Here is an 18,287-nt window from a genome sequence, read left to right on the forward strand (position 1 = left end):
TAAAATTATATATATATATATATATATATATATATATATATATATATATATATATATATATATATATATATATATATATATATATATATATATATATATATATATATACACACACACACATACATATATACATACACATACACACACACACATACATACATATATATATATATACATATACACACACACACACATATATATATATTTTTTTTTAATTATGTTTGGGGTTCTAAGTATTTTTTTTTTTTTTTTTTGAAAAAGTAGATTTTTACATGTATATGAGAAGTGTCAGAATTGGCCCGATATTGGAGGTACTTAAAAATGTTTATTATCCTATAATGGTATAGTTCTTCAGGTCAAATTATGCATCCTACTATCTTCTATATACAGTATACAAGCGGTTCTTCTATGGCATATGAAATACACTCTGCTGAGGGATAAAACTGACTTTTTTTTAGCACAGCACCTGCGCACTCCTAAAATGACTCCATTCATGAAAGGGCAGGATTAATGCAGAATATGCAAAACCCATTAAAAATGCCTATGATAAAAAAAGAGAACACAAAGGTCAGCTGTGCATCTTCACATCTGCAGGAATGCAAAGAGCAAAGCTCTGGGCCCTGTTCAGTCATATGCAATGCACATCCCAAATATTTGCTCAGTTTATCAGCTGCGAGTGTGAACTTCATAGAACACACCCAGCCTGATCCATAATGTGAGCAGCTATTTCATAAACTCTTGCAGCACTGCAATGAATGTCAATAGCCGCTCACTTTTATTTACACCACACTCAACTGGAGATGCATACCCAAAAGGGCAGAACACGTTAAACCAGACAAGTTCACTTCCCTTAATCCCCGGGCAGTGAATCACTTTTATGGTATTGCTGGAAATAAAGGCGTGCTACTGCACTATGCGGCCTACCTATCATGCAATGTATTCATGCTAGAAAACATTGCGAAAGAGAAACTGCTTTGGCTTCAGAAGAGAAAAGTTAACAATGAGGAATCCTCTTATGGAGTTCTTGATCCATTAATGTCAACTTCCCTGAACACGTAGCAGGACATTGATCGGCGCTAGTGGTGGTCACCCCTCCTTCTCTACATTGGGCTTGTGTGATCATGTCAGGTTATCTAAGGAATGATTCCTTAACTTGATGGCATGTTCCCAAAGACTGTACTTCACATCAATTGCCTCTGGATGGTTTAAACCAGCAGTCCTCCATTCCCTTCACCTCGCATTCTTGTCACAGGTGACACATAGTGGAAACGTAACAGAATGCGTCACACCTGTTGCACTCTGCAGCTTGAAAAAGATCAGTGCAGCGGTTTTTTGTTTTTTTTTAACTGATCTAACAAATACACAGGCAAATAATGCAAAAAAAAATAAAAAAATAAAAATAAAATAAAACTGTGTTCCTGGTCATTACTTTGTGCTGGTGCACACAAACACATGCATAAGCGCACACGAGCATAAATATGAATAATTTCTCCCTAGGAAGATATTGTGCAAGTGAATGTGCATATACGTACAAATATGTGCATGATTCCATGCGAAAACAAACACCTGAAAATACGTCCAAAAAATAAAAAAAAGCAGAATCTCAAACACCAGTACCGTGTGCAAGAGACCTTAATGTGGGGCTCCAAAAATTAGAAGTCAGCAGCTACATATACTGTAGCTGCTGACTTTTACGGTTAGGGAACTTGCCTGTCCAGGGATCCCATGGTGTCCTCACCCAAGCCAATTCCTGAATCGGCTTTCGGGTGCTGTCGCCGCCATCTTGGGTAAGGGAAACTAGCAGGGAAGCCTTGCAGCTTCACAGCTGGTTTCCTACTGCGCAAATCGCCTTGTGCTTTCTCAATGGGCCGAATTCCCAACTAAGTTCACCACAGCAAACTCAGCAGGAAGTGAGAGTGGGTACCTGTGAAGCATTGTGCCAAATGTGGCTGGGGGGGGGGTGGTGTCGGAGGCAGCGGGTGGAGCTCCGCTTTAAAGTATTGCCATCCTTTATTTAAAAAGCAGCAACATATTGCATGGCTCTGTATACTAAAGGAAATCTAAAAAACTTAACTGAAGGACATTTAGTATGCCCTGCACTGTGCATCGTCTTTCCTACTTGTTTTCACCATTTTTCTACATCTTAGCACTGCTGATCTCCGATAGATGCTTTCAGCTACTCTGTCTAATTATATGAACTTCAATGGCTGCTCGATTGCTCAGGGTGAGCTTTCTGGGATTACTCAGTATTTTTATGAAATCTGACAATTTAAAGAGATTATGGATTGCTCAAAATACATTATATGCCATTTCAGATCTACGATAAAACCCAAATGAGAAACCAAAAATTCCTCCTTTGCAGGATGCCAAAATGCAAGGGTTAACTGCTTGTTTCTGTCTAGTGCATGGTAAAAGCCATTTTATATACTCTATTCTCACTCTGGGAGTGCACTGTCCATCAACTTCATGTCCAATGCAGGTTATGGACCCTGCATCAGTATTGATAGCTTCTGATGACTATTACCATAGTGCAGGTAGAGGAGGCTGCAGGGTCCCGTGTAGCAGTGCAGAGGAGCCTGCAGGAGTGGACAAAGCACACAAGCAGTTCATTTTTTGCAGCGTGGGAGCAGCCCCGCAATTTCCCAGAGCCCCACTTTGTGGGGAAAAATATTAAATAAAAATAAATATAGTGTATACAAATTGCAACACAAATCATATAGCTAAGTGGAGGTGTCCTGCTTGTGTGATTGGCCCACTGATTTTCCCAGAAGTCTACACTAAGATATAAACTCAACTTTGAGCATCCCCTGCAACAAAATTAAATTTCTCCCTCTTAAAGGGAAATCATGACTGAAGGGACAGACATGGCAACTTAACTCAGAGCCCTGCAGGTGCAGCAGCTGATTGATAATTATAAAATCACTCCCATACAGATTTACTCTGAACATGGACTATTCCTTCAGAATAACAAAAAGGTAAGAATCTGCAACACAGTTTGTTAAAATCCTTGCAATGTACATTGATCATCCAGGAATTTTTTTTTTTTTTTTCCCCAAAGTGGAGTTACGCTTTAAATAAAACAAGAGGGTGCAAAGTAATAACTCCAGAACAAACAAGTACAGATTATTGTGATTCAGCAGGGCCATCTATGAAAGATTCATACATTGAAAAGTGTCTGGTATCTATTCAGAACATTGGAGGATCTCTAGTTCCCAAGGCAACATACTTGCTGTAGTTAGAAGAAACTTCCCTAGTTGACGTTATATTTACATAATGGAGAATACAACAGGTTAGAGTCCCAATGAGGACAGGAACACAGGAAACGTCATTGTCTGCAGGAACAATGACAAGCATCTCCCCACTGGAATGCCCATACAAGAATCCAGTGAATCTCTAAGGTCAGATACCAACCGCAAACCAAATCATTTTGGATGGACAGACATTTTAATCAAGAACTTTAGTCCAGTAAACACACGTTCAATGGTCATAATTAAAAAAAAAAAAAAAAAACAACGACAAGAAGAACATCTAGTGGATTTTAAAAGGAGACCAAAAATAAATTACAAGAATAAACCACAAAAAAATAAATATAATATATAAAAAAAATGTATGTGTATATATAATATTATATATATATATATATATATATATATATATATATATATATATATATATATATATATATATATATATATATATATATATATATAAACTTGTGGCTTTTAATACTTTTGGATTTTCTTGTAACTATTTGGTTGCCTTTAAAATCCTACTAGAGGTATTTTGTAAATTATGACTACAAACAGGGATGGTGGAAACCCTTGCCCAAAAACTGAGGATGTTGTTTATTTTGGACACAAATTGGATGGCAAACCTGCTGCCACAGCAAAAAAAGGGGTAATGCATGTCTTGCCTTTAGTATTGTCTCTGTCCTTCAGTAGCAGCAACATGCAAAGGGTTAAATTGATCCTTAAAAATAAGTTCTGTTTTATTTCAAAATCAACCTTACCTAGGTGGATATAGTATTGGTCTGATGCTGTGTCTCCCGCTGACTCCAAGACTGAGGATTGAGCGATCAAAGACTGCTGATGGCTCGGTTCTCAGAGCCCCGTGAGCAGAGACACAGTGATTGTCAGTTGCCAGCTCTCTGCTCCGCCCCCCACTCACTGGAGCACTGGGCTGTGGAGGGGGTGGCAGCGGCTGGCTCAGGCTCTCAGTGGTGTGCTCAGAGGCTGAGCCAGATACCAACTTTATTGTCACGATCTTGCCCCAACCTGGACCGGCTGTGTGAAGTCAGCAAACAGCAGGCTTCAGCTCACTGTTCGGTGAAAACGGGTCACAGGAGTGCAGATGAACTGCACTCCTGTGATCCACAGCAGCACAGCCAAACGAGCTTCGGCTGTACTTCTCCTTTACATGGTTGACACAGACTAACACCAGCATTAAACAGGTGCCACAGCGCACCTTTACTCCCAGAGTGCCACATCAATGGAAAACATCATCTCAGTATGGGAACAAAGACACATTCCTACAGGGTGGTCAATGCCTGACCAATTATACCAGACACATTACAGTCATTCATTCAGGTATAAGAAAACACCAACTAGTCAACATCTATTAAAGCAATTTTAGGGGCTTCAACAGCACCCTGTGCGTGTCGGTTAAAGCTCTACCATTGAAGGATAAATATATTGAGGCAATTTATAGCATGTTCTATGGGACCATGGTCCTACTGCTAAAACCCAGGAGATCCAACACATGAATAAGTGAAGTATAAAAGCTAAAACCTATAGGCAACAATTGTGGATGATCCTCCTGTATGTTGGGCATAGTAAACTAGGCTAATATGAATACATTTTCACATTTGAAATAAACTATCAGTTGTATATCACAATCTTCATCATATAAAACTACAATTAAAAGGAAATCAAAAAAAACCATAAACTGAAAGAGGTCATCTCTCAGTACGCAGAGTATAAGTGTACAACATCTCTCTCTTCCAAATGATAAAAATGGTACTTACATTGTTGTTGCGGGTTTCAACTGCTGGAAATTTCCGGACAATAAACTTGACAGCAGATTCCAAGTTTTTATCGATCAGGTAAGAAGGTTTGGCTTTAGGGTCCCCACATGCCTATCAAAAACGAATGGGGAAAATGATTTTTTTTTTTCCAAAAACATAGTAACCAGCAGACTGAAAAGACTTTTGTTCCAAAGTGAAATGAGAAAATAAAAAAACAGGCAGTGCAGGGGTTTTCAGAGCTGGAACCAAGAATGAAGCAGAAGGAAAATAGAAGTTCTCCTACACAGAATAAAAAATAAATAATAATAAAAAGGGATGGAGATGTTTGAAGCAGTGTGGAAAGTGCAGCGTTAAAACCTAGATAAAATAAAATATTCATACAACAAAGTTGAGGTAGAGCTGTCCGCAGAAAAAAAATAAAAAATGGTAAATGAGCATTCGGAAAGAAAGAAAATATTTAGCTTTGGTATTGATGCCCAGATTTAAAACATCTATAAAAAAACAAAAAAAAATAAGTTATGTGTTCTAAGGACTGTAATAAAAAACACACTAGTTTTTTTATCTACAGTACACATAAAAACAGAAAACAAGAACAAAAGAATTGGTGATATGTCCACGCATTTTCAGAATGACAACTCCCTAGTTGATATTAAGCAGCGTTTCAAATGCTTCTTGTCCACTTTTAGGCCCAAACACATGTAGGGACCTCCATTACAACTGTACTAAATATTTTTATCTACCGTATATACCAACCACTTCAGTGCTAGGTGGTCAGGCAATGGCATAGTAAAGAAGTGGCTAGCGCCAGGGTTCTGAAGTGCTGGCAGGGAGAGCAAGCAAGAGCGCCAACAATGGAGAAAAACCTGTCATCTGGTACGAAGCTCAGGTCCTTCTCCAGCTTTCATTCTGCTGGTCTTCCAACCAGCCTATCAATGCCAGATATACTCGGCTCCTCAAAAATTAACCTCCAAGACCTGGTTTACAGGCAGGCAGACAGGTAACCGCAAGACTTTAATCAGTGGAAATGATATATAGACACTGGCAAGAATAGAACACCAAAATGTTTAATGGTGGTCTTATTTTTAGTTGAAAGTCCCCCTAATACTGGCCAAAAGTGCACCTGACTACACTAAAATAATTATAAAAATGGGCACTGCCTACTCTCTCTACCATCCAGTAAGCCAGTTGCACAAAAAATAAATAAATAAACCTGTCCTGAGTTGCCTTTAAGACCCCTTTCACACCACACCGCAACTTGCGTCGGCGGTAAAACGCCGCTATTTTTAGCGGCGTTTTACCGCCAGATTTGCAGCGGATTTGCGGTGCATTTCGGCCGCTAGCGGGGTGCTTTTACCCCCCGCTAGCGGCTGCGAAAGGGTTAAAACCGCCGGCAATATGCCGCAATAGCGGCGTTTTGCCAGCGGCATTATAGCGCTGCCCCATTGATTTCAATGGGCAGCAGCGGTGGAGGAGCGGTAAACACACCGCTCCTTCACCGCTCCAAAAGAAGCTGCTGGCAGGACTTTTTTCTGACGTCCTGCCAGCGCACCGCTGTAGTGTGAAAGCCCTCGGGGCTTTCACACTACACACAATGGTGCAGCTTCTTTAGGGCGTTTTGCAGGCGCTATTTCTAACGCTATAGCGCCTGCAAAACGCCCTGGTGTGAAAGGGGTCTTAGAGGAGACAGGATTGCATCAGTTACCATAACAATATTCTTTGCTAGCACTCTTCCTTTATGTGAAGCAACACTTTGCCGATTTCATGTCGTTTTTCATTTATTAATTTTTTACACCATTTAGTGTGCGTATACTGTGTATGTATGCATGTATGTATGTATGTATGCATGCATACAAAATGATGCACTCAGAAGCCGATTGGCTACCATGCACAGATGCACCAGATTCTAATTTCACTGCGTTTTGTTAAAGAGGAGCTCCAGTCTTCCCCAAAAAATAAAATAAAAGTCAGCAGCTACAAATACTGTAGCTACTGACTTTTAATAAGGACACTTACCTGTCCAGGGATGACGGCACCCGATCAGACTCTTCAATCAGTTTCGGGTGCAGGCGCTGGGCATCTTAGGTAAGGGAAACTGGCAGTGAACCCTCCTGGCTTTGCAGCCGGCTTCCTACTGCACATCCACAAGTCGTGTGTGCTTTCTGAATGGCCCCAGTGTCTTCTGGGACCCGTGTTTGTCCCAGAAGACTGCGAGTGGGAAGTAGGAGGGGCTGGACATTGTAGATTGCCATGGTGATCTGAGCAGGAAGTAGGAGCGGGTGCCTGTCAAAACCAGGTACCTGCTCCCCCACCCCCTAAAAAAGTGCCAAATGTGGCAGGGGAGGATACAAACAAGAAGAGCTTCCCCTTTTCGGGTGGAGCTTTGCTTTAAGAACAGTTTAAGACAATACAACCTGGAAGCTGATTGGTTTTGATGCAGAGATGCAGCAGAGTTTGCACTCTCCAGTTTTAGTAAATAACCCTCTAAGTGTTCCTCACCTCTTGTGACAATTCTAACATTTTGGGTTTACTGTCAATTTCTGTCTGTCCTGGTAACAACAGTTCCCAGGAGAAAGAGGAAGAATCCGAGAATCTTCAAGCAGAACTTAAAGCGGAGGTCCACCCTAAAGTGGACCTTCCGCTCATTGGAACCCTCCCCCCCCCCTCCGGCGCCACAATTGCCACCTTTCAGGGGGGAGGGGGGGTTCAGGTACCTGTACAGTGCAGGTATTTGCACCCACTTCCGGCGTAGATTCTGCAGAAGGTACGCCCCTTTCCGCAGAATCGACGCCCCTTTCCGAAAGTCCCCCGCTGCCTGCTGGGAAACACACGGATCCCAGAGACAGCGGGGACCATCCTTATTGCGCAGCGCGACTCGCGCATGCGCAGTAGGGAAGCGGGAAATTAAGCCGAAAAGGCTCCACTTCCTGCTTCCCATACCCAAGATGGCGGCGGCAGCACCCGAGAGATCGGCTTCGGGTGCCGACATCGCAGGCGCGCTGGGCGGGCAAGTGTCATTATTTTAAAAGTCAGCAGCTGCAGTATTTGTAGCTGCTGGCTTTAAAAAAAAAAAAAAAAAAAAACGGTGGAACTCCCGGCAGACTCCCGCTTTAACAGGAGGTTGTTATTCTTCCCTAAAGACAAAAAGGGGGGAATCAAGTGTTGCACTCACAGAATATTTATGTGAGTGCAATGGTTTTAATTTAAATAAAGGGGTTGATTTACTAGAACTGCAGAGTGCAAAATCTTGTGCAGCTTTGCACGCAAACCAATAAACTCCAAGGATTTTTTTTTTGTCCAAAAGCTCATTTGAACAAGCTGAAGTTAAAGTGATTATATAAAAAAGGTAAATTTTTTTTTTTTTAAATAACAAACATGTCATACTTCCCTCCATGGTGGAGCTCGCTTTGCACAGAGTGGCTCCCGAACACCATCTTCTGGGGTCCCTTCTCCACATCTGCTAACCCCCTCGGAGAAGTGTTTCCAAAAGGTGAAGCCGATTGGCTACCATGCACAGCTGCACCAGATTTTGCACTCTCCAGGTTCAGTGGATGAAACCCAAAGAGTTTTTTTTTTTTTTTTTTTTTAAACTGCTACACTTAGCTGGCGCCTAACTGCTAAACGAAACAAAGAACCTGATCTGTTCTGAGCAATTGTTAAAAAAAAAAAAAAAAAAAACACAGACATTTTTTTTCCCTTCTAAACCTCCTAGACCTATCAATTTCACTGAGCGGGGCAATACTGATGCAACAGTGAACCTTGAGCAAAAAGGGATATAAACAGAAGTGGCCTAGCTGAACAAGGGGGTGGAGTTACCGTTAAATAGTTTTTTTTTTTTTAAACAAAAGGTGAACAACCCCTTTATTAATTCTAAGCTAAAATATCCCACTAGCCAAGAAGCACAATACATAAACAGATCATAAGCACTCATTTTTAAACACCAATAAGCGGCATAAAGAGACTTCAAATTAATTTTATTATCAAATGGGGAGAACGAAAATAAAATGTGTGGACAAAAAGTGTGATGGAGAGACATTTAAAGCGGCTTTCTATACCTGTCAGCACAGGACATAATAAAGCCACACGCATGGCTTTTAACTGTGCCGTGTTCTACAGCAAAATGTAACAAGTCCAATAACAATAAAAATGGCTAGAAAAGCAAAAGACCAGAAACACAATGTAAAAGTAAAAAATCCAAAAAAAAAAAAAAGAGAAAAAAAAAACCCACACACATACATACAATAAAGCAGTCATACATGCATGCACAAGGGAGCCTGCATGCTTGGGGGCAACATACAAAGTCATTAGGGAGGTCGGTTATTGCTATTCAATTCTGATCGGTGGGTTATATGGGTGTGCTGTAGATTACAGAGAGAAGTCATGGTTTATGAATCCAGAGATTTAGAGTGGGCAAAGGGAAGGTGAAAAGCAATGCAAACCTTCCAAACTTGTCCTTGCTGGGAAAGCATTTGAATAGAGAGAAAGAGAATTACATAGAGACATTATGCAGCTTACTAAAAACACAACACTTTGCACAACAAGAAGACATTTGTTCTTAAAGGCACTCTAATCTATAGTATGTAAAAAGTCAGTGCATGCAAGGAGAAACATAGAAGGTAATCACGTGTTCAACTGGAGCTATCATTAAAAGTCACATTTCATATCAACAGGACACATCAGCATTATACATTGCATTATTTGGAGTGAATGAAAAAAGGTGTTACTTTTACAAGTAGGGTTGCACCGATATCTGTACCGATACTAAGCATTTATCTGCACTCATGCAAATGCTCAGATACCTGAAACAGATACTTTCGTGCTCAGTTCTTTCAGCTGTCAGCAGGATTCCCCCACTGACAGCTGAAATGTAAACAAACAAAAAAAAAATAGCCACCAATTACCAGTAGTTAAGGAGCGGGCCGCCACAAACTTAACAATCGATGACTCATTTAGCTGTCAGTGGGGTTGCCCTTTATTAGCTTAAGTGTGAACAAAGTCTTGGCAATTGGAGTAAACAAAAAAATAAAAAAATAAAAGCAAAGGTAAAAATAACAGGTCCATCAACAACGTTCAGCCTCTAAAACAAAGATATTAAAGTGGAATACCACATAAAAAAAAAAAAAAAAAAAAAAAAAAAAGTCATCAGCTACTAATAGTGTAGCTGCTGACTTTTAAAAAGAAGGACACCCATCTGTCTAGGGCGCCCGCAATGTCCGAAGCTGACCCGACCCTCCAGCTCTGGGTGCAGGCGCCGGCATAGCTAGTAAAGGAACCAGGAAGTGACGTCATGCGGCTTCACAGCCTGGTTCCCTACTGCGCATGCGAGAGTCGCACTGTGCATTCTCAGTGGTCCCTGCTGTCTTCTGGGACCTGTGTGTCTCCCAGAAGACAGCGGGGGGGGGGGGGCAGAGGAGGGGCTGGACATGGCATAGATGGCCACGGATACTGCGTCGATCTTTCGCCAGAAGAGGGAGCAAATATCTGTATTAGACAGGTATCTGCTCCCCCTTTCCCCCTGAAAGGTGACTAATGTTGGGGGAATCTAGGTGGAAGTTCAATCTTTGGGTGGAACTCCGCTTTTAGAAACATTGTTTTATTCTGATTGAACTGTAGATGAATAAACAGAAGTAAAGGGATGAACTTCTCTCTGCAGATGAAGTCAGTTTAAGACACCTTTCACACCGACACCCCGGCCAAGCGGCACTTGTTTTAGTTAGCTAGCGGGCCCACTATTAACCCCAAAAAATGGTTTAAAAATGCCCATTATGTGGTGCTTTCAAAATGCTTTTCAGGCAGTTTGAAATCGCTGCCCACTAGTGCTACAAACCCGCCCCAAAGATGCTGCTTGCAGGACTTTTTCCCTTCCCGCAAGAGCACCGCCCCAGTGTGAAAAGGCACACTGGAATCAATGAGAGGTGGTTTTCAGGCACTAAGCAGAGGCTATTTGTAGCGCTAAAGTGCCTGAAAACCACCTGTCAAGTAAAAAAATAAATAAATGATGGTACTCGCACATGCTGTAACAAAATTGGTATATCGGTGCATCCGCGCTTGCAAGATCAGATAATCAGACCAACAGTGAGATAAGAAGGGACTGCATACACAACAAGAGACCATGGCTGCCCTCATGTACATAAACATCAAGCAATATAAATAATATATTTTTTTTAAACATTCCCATTTATAAAAACCATTTTGCTGCAGTTTTTGCTGAATTGTTTACATTAATATTTTAATTATTTGTTCATAATTTCTTAAATACAGTGATTTTTAAATTTCCCCGGCTTAATAAAAACTGGTAATAGTTAAAATAAGTTAACTGAAGCTTATTTTCCACCTATTTTATATATAAAAGAAAAAAAATATATTTATATATATATATACACACACACACACACACACACACAGTTAAAGAAGTTGTAAACATCTGGAAAAAGACAGAAAGGCATAATGAGTTTGTACGCATCACATACTAGTTCATTATGAATACTTACCTTAAAACGATGCCCTGCAGTGCCACCCGCACTCCACTTCCATGGCCGACATCTTTCACAGGCATTACTTCCGGGTTTGCGGGCTCTAGCACTGTGATTGGCAGGAGCCGCGATGACGTCACTACCGTGCATGTGCGTGGGAGCCACTGGTCATGGCACAGGCCCTGAAAAAGAAATGGCACCAGCGGCCCGTTCCTTCAGTGCGCATGCACCGATGACATTGGCAGCAGTGTATATAGTGCCTATATACAGTACCTACAGGCAAGCCTTATTAAAGGTTTACTTGTAGGTACAATTAGTGTAACAGTTTACAACCGCTTTAAAACTATACAGTCCTTTAGAGCTGTATTGTCAGCCTTAGAAACTGGACTCTGAACTGAACAACAGTCACAACATCGCAGGTACAGTACAAGGTTATTACAATCCAGAAAATATCTACTAATGTTCAAAGAGCAAACAATTAGAAAGGATGGTCATTCATCCCATAATTGGATGCATATAATGATCCTTAAAAGTAGAACAAAGGCAAAGCTCTCTCCTCTCTTAAGCCCCCCCTTCCATTTAAAAGGGAGGGTTATTGCCCATCAGATTTTTTTCCCCTCATCTGTGTCCCATTGGGGAGAATTCCCTTCACTTCCTGTGCCATAGCCAAAAACAGGAAGTGACTGGGAATCTCTGCAAAATGAAGGGAATTTCTTGGGGATACCCTCTACCAAGGGTAACTAGTGTTACCCTTGGTAGATTTCCCCTTTATTACTTCTCTGGGGACAACCCAAAATTTGGGCTTTTCTTTTAATTTCACTTTCAAATGATAACATTAAACAGTACAAATAGAGAGAGTAAACCTTTTTACCGGGACACAGACAGCAATTATACACTTCTGTATGACTTTTGCTTTTACTATAATCAAGAAAATAAAATATGAAGAAGACAAAATCCCCAGGTCACTAAGGGTTTTTGCAACAAAAGAAGTGATTAGTTCTCTGTGTAAACTGCAGCTTGAGCTATAAACTTTGTAAACGGGCTGACAAAGCTGTTTTGGAAGACTTAAAACATGGTGGCAAAAAAAAAAAAAAAAAAAAAACATAATACAAAATATTCCATCTCCATTCTGGCCATATTAAAAAACAAAAAAATGTATGTGTATGTATATGTGTATGTGTGTGTGTATATATATATATATATATATATATATATATATATATATATATATATCTATATATATCTATCTATCTATCTATCTATCTCATTTAGTGCAAATTTACATTATAAAATTCTAAAAATGATTTTGATAAGTTACAGTTGAGGGTTCAATGAACTTCCTGGATTCCTGACCAGCCTATATTATTGGGACAAGTGTAGACAATAGTTTAGGAGACGTCTAAAACCTGCCGCACCAAGCTGCATTCTGTGCAACCGGCAATTCCTGCCCCTTTAGAACATCACTTCTGAAATGCGGGTATAATCTAACAAAATTTCTAAAAGAGGAATAAAAAAAATAAAAAATAAAAATAGCTATTTTGACTATACTTCTGTGGGCCACCGGAGTGGATGTAGTTTTGCACTCCTGTGACCCAAATATAGCCAACAGCAGGCTAAAGTCCTCTGCTGGCTGATGTCACAGAGCCGGTCCACTGGTCAGATGCCTGACCAGCAGCTGGCTTAGCCTCTGAGCAAGCCGATGAGAGCCTTAGCCAGCCTCTCCGGCCCCTCCTCCAGAGAGCCCTGGAAGGGCAGGACAGTGAGCAGTGACCAAAGACTGAGAAATCAGCAATCTTTGGTCACTCGGTTGTCGGTCTTAGAGACATCGGGGGACAAATGCAGCATCGGAACAATGCTGCATCCACCTAGGTGTGAAGATATATTTGTTTGTTTATTTAAAAACCTACACTCCTAGGTTTGTTTTTTTAAATTCAAAGTCAGCAAAATGCTGTAGCTGATGATTTAAAGTGGTTGTAAAACTTAAATTTAAAAAAAAAAAAAATAAAAAAAAAAATAAAAAAATAAAAAACAAAAAAACAAAAACAAAACATGCCTAACCTTACCAGCTCTGTGCAATGATTTTGCAGTCAGTGGGCAGCGACGTCAGTGGGCAGCGACGTCAGTGGGCAGCGACGTCAGTGGGCAGCGACGTCAGTGGGCAGCGACTTGAGCTCGCAATTAGCTGACTCTGGGCCACAGGAGAGCAAAATGCACTCTGTGACCCAGAAGAGAAGTATGACCAGAAAAAGCTTTAGCCATACAGTTTTTAAACTGTACAATGAACCAATTTCACTATACAGAACAAGGGTACAATCTGAACTGGGTAACATGCATTCAGGGAAAATTAGAGTCTTTATATTTATAGGCTGTACTTATGAAAAACATGTGAAAAGCCATATTTAGCCACCACAACAGCAAGCTCTCATTACTGGTACTACCATGCAGTGACCATATATGAATGATAACTGCAGAGAGCCTACTGTTTTCAAATCGTATGTGTGACCTACCCAACCAGGACAGGGGCTTTTGGAGGGGACAGCAGGGTAGCCTCTTGCCTACCAACTATGAGCCCTGGCAATTGATGGAGCTACAAGAATTCAGGAAGATGTCCTGTTATACAATGTAAGATGATTATTGCCACATTTATACAGTCAAGGAAGACATGATGGACTCTACCAACTTGAAACTCAGTGAGAAGATGTACGTGAAAAGAAAGCCATTTAACCACTTAAATACCGGGCACTTATACACCTTCCTACCCAGACCAATTTTCAGCTTTCAGCGCTGTCGCACTTTGAATGAGAATTGCAGTCATACAGCACTGTACCCAAACTACATTTTTCACAAATAGAGCTTTTGGTGGTGTTTGATCACCTCTGGGATTTTTATTTTATGCTAAACAAATAAAAAAAAAATTAGACCAAAATGTATTATTTATTTTTGTTACAAAACAATAAGTTTTCTCCTTCATTGATAGGCACTGATGAGGTGGCACCGATGGGCACTAATATGCAGCACTGATGGGTACACATAGGTGGCACTGACTGGCACCGAAGTGGTACTGATGAGCACTAATGGGTACATATATGTGGCACTGATAGGCAGCACAGATGGGCACTGATGTAAACCAATAGATGGTACTGATGGATGCCAGTGCCAAACAATGGCTGCCAATGATGCCCATTGTGGGCATTGATTGGCATACCTGGTGGTGACATCCCTTGGTGGTGGTCCTGGTGGCGTTCCTGTTAGGGCATCCACTGATAATCAAATCGGCACAGACTCACTCCCGTCAGAGGAGCAGCCAATCAGTTCTCCTATACTCGTGTATGACAGACGCAAGTGAGGAAAAGCTGATCAACGGCTCTTTCCGTTTACACCGATCTAAGATTTAGGTCACACGAGGCAGCAGTTCTTAGTTTTAAATTCAAGGCAATCGAAACAAGAAAAAAAAGAAAAAAAAACAACAATGTGGTGCTACCGAATTATGTCCGTCTGGTTAAAATGAAATGTGAATTTTAAATGGCTCCATTTCAAAGATTCTGACACCCAGGATAAATAAGTTACTTTCCCAAATACTTTTCCAGAAGCAGAAGACAGAGTGCCATTAAGACTGGTATGCTCAATACATCAATATTAACAGAACAACCTTCTGGCACATAGGTTTCCATAATCAAAAACAAGCAATACAGTCATTTCAGCCTTTAACATAAACATGCATTAACAATTCATTCTGGTACGTATACATTAGCACTGATACAACCTCTTTATGTGAGAGAAAGGTTTATAACAATTACAGCATTTTCAGATAACTTTAGATGTCAGCACTCAGCAAGGAAAAGTAAATAAGTTATAAAATCACACACTTAAAGGGGATGTTCACTTAAAACACCCACAACATAAAAGCCTTCTCATATCATCTTTTACCAAAATATATTCAGTGGAAGCAAAACTAGCAATACATAGAAAACAATTCAAGCGACAATTTTTTCTTTTTTGGTGTGTTCCCCAAATTTATTTTATTGAGTAAAAGGGAAGCAAGGTTACAAGATCATCAAATAGGTGTGCTACATTCACACACAACCAGATCAGAAAAAAATAAATAAAAAAAAATTAAAAAAAAGGAAAAAAAAAAAAAATATATAGGAGACAAGTATGATGTTAGAACAATAATAAAGATGCAACAAGAATAACAGTGGGTAATACTTCAGTGGTTCCAATAGGGGAGGGAAATTAGTTATATATGTAGGGAGTACGGTATGATGATCAGAGTATATGTTGCTACCATCACTCCATTCCTTTCCTAATTCACAGCCATTATATATCTAGGTTAGTGTACAGCAAGTGACAACTTTATTGTGGGTAGGATAAAACGTTCTGAACAGCAATTGGACAATCCAGGAGGTGAGACCCCATGACCCCAAACCATCCTCCCTCCCTCAGTGCCCTTCATGGCTTTTACAGTTTTCTTCCAGAGCCTTTTATATGAATGACCACAGAAAACTGGGGTACAATGTTCCACAAACCACGTTTTTGGAGCCCTAATTTGAATACTTAAGACTTGATAACAAAAAAGTATCTATACAAAATATTGTGCATTATGTCTGAAATAGATAAAAACACAATCTGAATCACTGGATTGCAAATGGTGCCACGCATCCCGCCTCTGCATAAGCGACAGGATCTTCTCCCAGTTTTAAAAAGACGCAGCAGTGCGGAGCTCCGCCCACCCGACTGTCACTCATTCACAGTATTCTGTGAATGGGAAAACTACAACTAGCAACAGCTTTTGTGGTTGGCAGGTTGTAGTTCTCAATTAACTACCACTGCGCTATGGTAGTTCATTGTGTGTGTAACAATGATCGTATGAGGTACGAGCACAAAGTTAACACACAGTCTGTAAGCACCTTTGCAGGCTCCCAATAAGAAAAATAAATAATAATAAATATCTGCAAAAAGATGTGCATATAATTTTTGGAAAAGGTTAACTTACCCTTTAAGCCTGGAACACACAGCAAGTTTTTTCTTTCAGCCTAGCAGGCTGAACAACTGACAGGGGGGTCTCTGTACTAACTAATCGATGTTAGTACAATGATCTCCCCCGCTGCACTATAGTGTTCTGACAGGGGACGGGAGTGCCCTGCCCCTCCCCCCGCCAGAACACAGCCATTGGCTGCCAGCGCTGGTTTTTCAGAACTCTCATTCAACAGTTGCCGGTCAGATCATCGGCTTCTGTCAAACAAGGACCTGCAAACACAGGCTAATCACCACCCGATTTCTTCTGTATCGGCTGGTTTCAGACGATTTTCGGCCCGAGTGTATGGGGCTTAAATGGATTCTTCATAGGAATTTAGGGGGAAAAGGAAACTCAGTTTGCAATCAAATAGAGGACAAATTTTCCAACCAGACTGCAATGAAAAACTAGTTGACCTTTTTGCGCTGTTAACATTTTTAGAATTCTTTAAAAAGGAGGGTTTTTTTTGTTTGTTTTTTAACTCAACATTTTAACGCAAGTCACATATTCAAGGAAAAAAATAAAAAAATAAAAATAAAAAATAAAAAGGTATAGAAGGAAGGAAAGCTCAATTTGTATTTACTCGTGTGCCATCTTCAACTCCATACACATGTATAAGGAAATCATTAATCCTTTACATGCAAAAAAAATTAATAAAATAAAAAAAGTAAAGAGACAGCAAAAGTACAATAAAAAAAAAAAAACTGTAGTTAATAAAAGCATAGAGTGGTACAATAAAAAAAAAAAAAAAAAAATGAAAATCAAAGCATAGTGATAACAGCATTTTGCAGACCAAATGCCTCTCTGCAGTGCGTTTTATGTCTCTTCACTGGACGGGTCTTTTACAAAGAAAAAGTTATCATTTAGAGGTTTAACTGTTTAGACTGATCAGCCCTCTTTGGGATGAAATTTGCTGCAACTATTCTAGTAAATCCATAAACCATACTGCTGTTTCAAGTATGTCTCTTTAAGGGCCCTTTTCACACTTGTGCGACTTGTCCTATGACTTGGGACTGCAATTTTTTTCCCCTGCTGGAGCATATTGGTTCATGCCTTGCTGGGGTTTTTTGCTTTCTTCTGGATCAACTGTGGGTATAACATTGTGTATAATATCTCACACACACACACACACACACACACACACACACACACACACACTTTAATTGGTTGAACTAGATTGGACTTGTGTCTTTTTTCAACCAGACTAACTATTGTTTTTTAGTCTTTATTAGAAATATGCAGGAGAGGGCACAAGGGCACGTCTATGGCCTCATCATAAAATCTTGCAGAACTATGGTAAAAACAGTCCGAGAGGGGAAAGGGTCCAACACAAATGAATGGAGCTAAAAGGGACTTTAGAGACAAAAGAGACTAAAAGCAGATGATACCATGATCCAGGGCCGCAGACATTGGCACCATCAGTGGGCCTTCTGCAAACAGCCCCAAAACCATTAGGAGATAGAGGACGGCACCCAGTAAAATGGGAATTAAACCCAACCAGAGCCTAAATGGGGTACTAGGAAAAGAAAGACTACTAACCTGCATAAGGCACCCACTGCCACACATAGCTTCTGTTGTGGAAAGCTACCCCTAGAATTACCACTCACCATTCTTCTACCAAAAACCACAGACAAAAATTACAATTACACTTACCAGTGCTTAAAGTGGAACTACAATGTATCTGACCACCACAAACCAAATGTGCCATATAATTCTTTTTTTTTTTTATATTCAAAGCAAACAAACCCATCCATGTTTCCATGCTTTAGTTTTCTGATAA

General features: G+C 40.3%; 1 protein-coding gene across 8 annotated transcripts in view; it reads right to left on the reverse strand.

The window, feature by feature from the left end:
• NCKAP1 (NCK associated protein 1) overlaps nucleotides 1-18,287 on the reverse strand; it is a 175,174-nt gene that overhangs the window by 124,286 nt on the left and 32,601 nt on the right. For 4 of the 8 annotated variants that reach the window (XM_077448133.1, XM_077448132.1, XM_077448137.1 and 1 more), the window contains exons 2-3: nucleotides 9,460-9,477; nucleotides 5,024-5,134 (exon numbers count right to left, since the gene is read on the reverse strand). In XM_077448133.1, coding sequence (XP_077304259.1) covers nucleotides 5,024-5,134; nucleotides 9,460-9,477 — 129 coding nt within the window. The remainder of the gene's footprint in view (nucleotides 1-5,023; nucleotides 5,135-9,459; nucleotides 9,478-18,287) is intronic. The other 4 variants (XM_077448135.1, XM_077448134.1, XM_077448139.1 and 1 more) reach the window with 1 other exon arrangement.

Source organism: Lithobates pipiens, unplaced genomic scaffold (genome assembly GCF_037356315.1).
Source record: "Lithobates pipiens isolate NorthernLeopardFrog02 unplaced genomic scaffold, aLitPip1_a1.2 Scaffold_22, whole genome shotgun sequence".
In the NCBI taxonomy this organism is placed as follows: domain Eukaryota; kingdom Metazoa; phylum Chordata; class Amphibia; order Anura; family Ranidae; genus Lithobates; species Lithobates pipiens.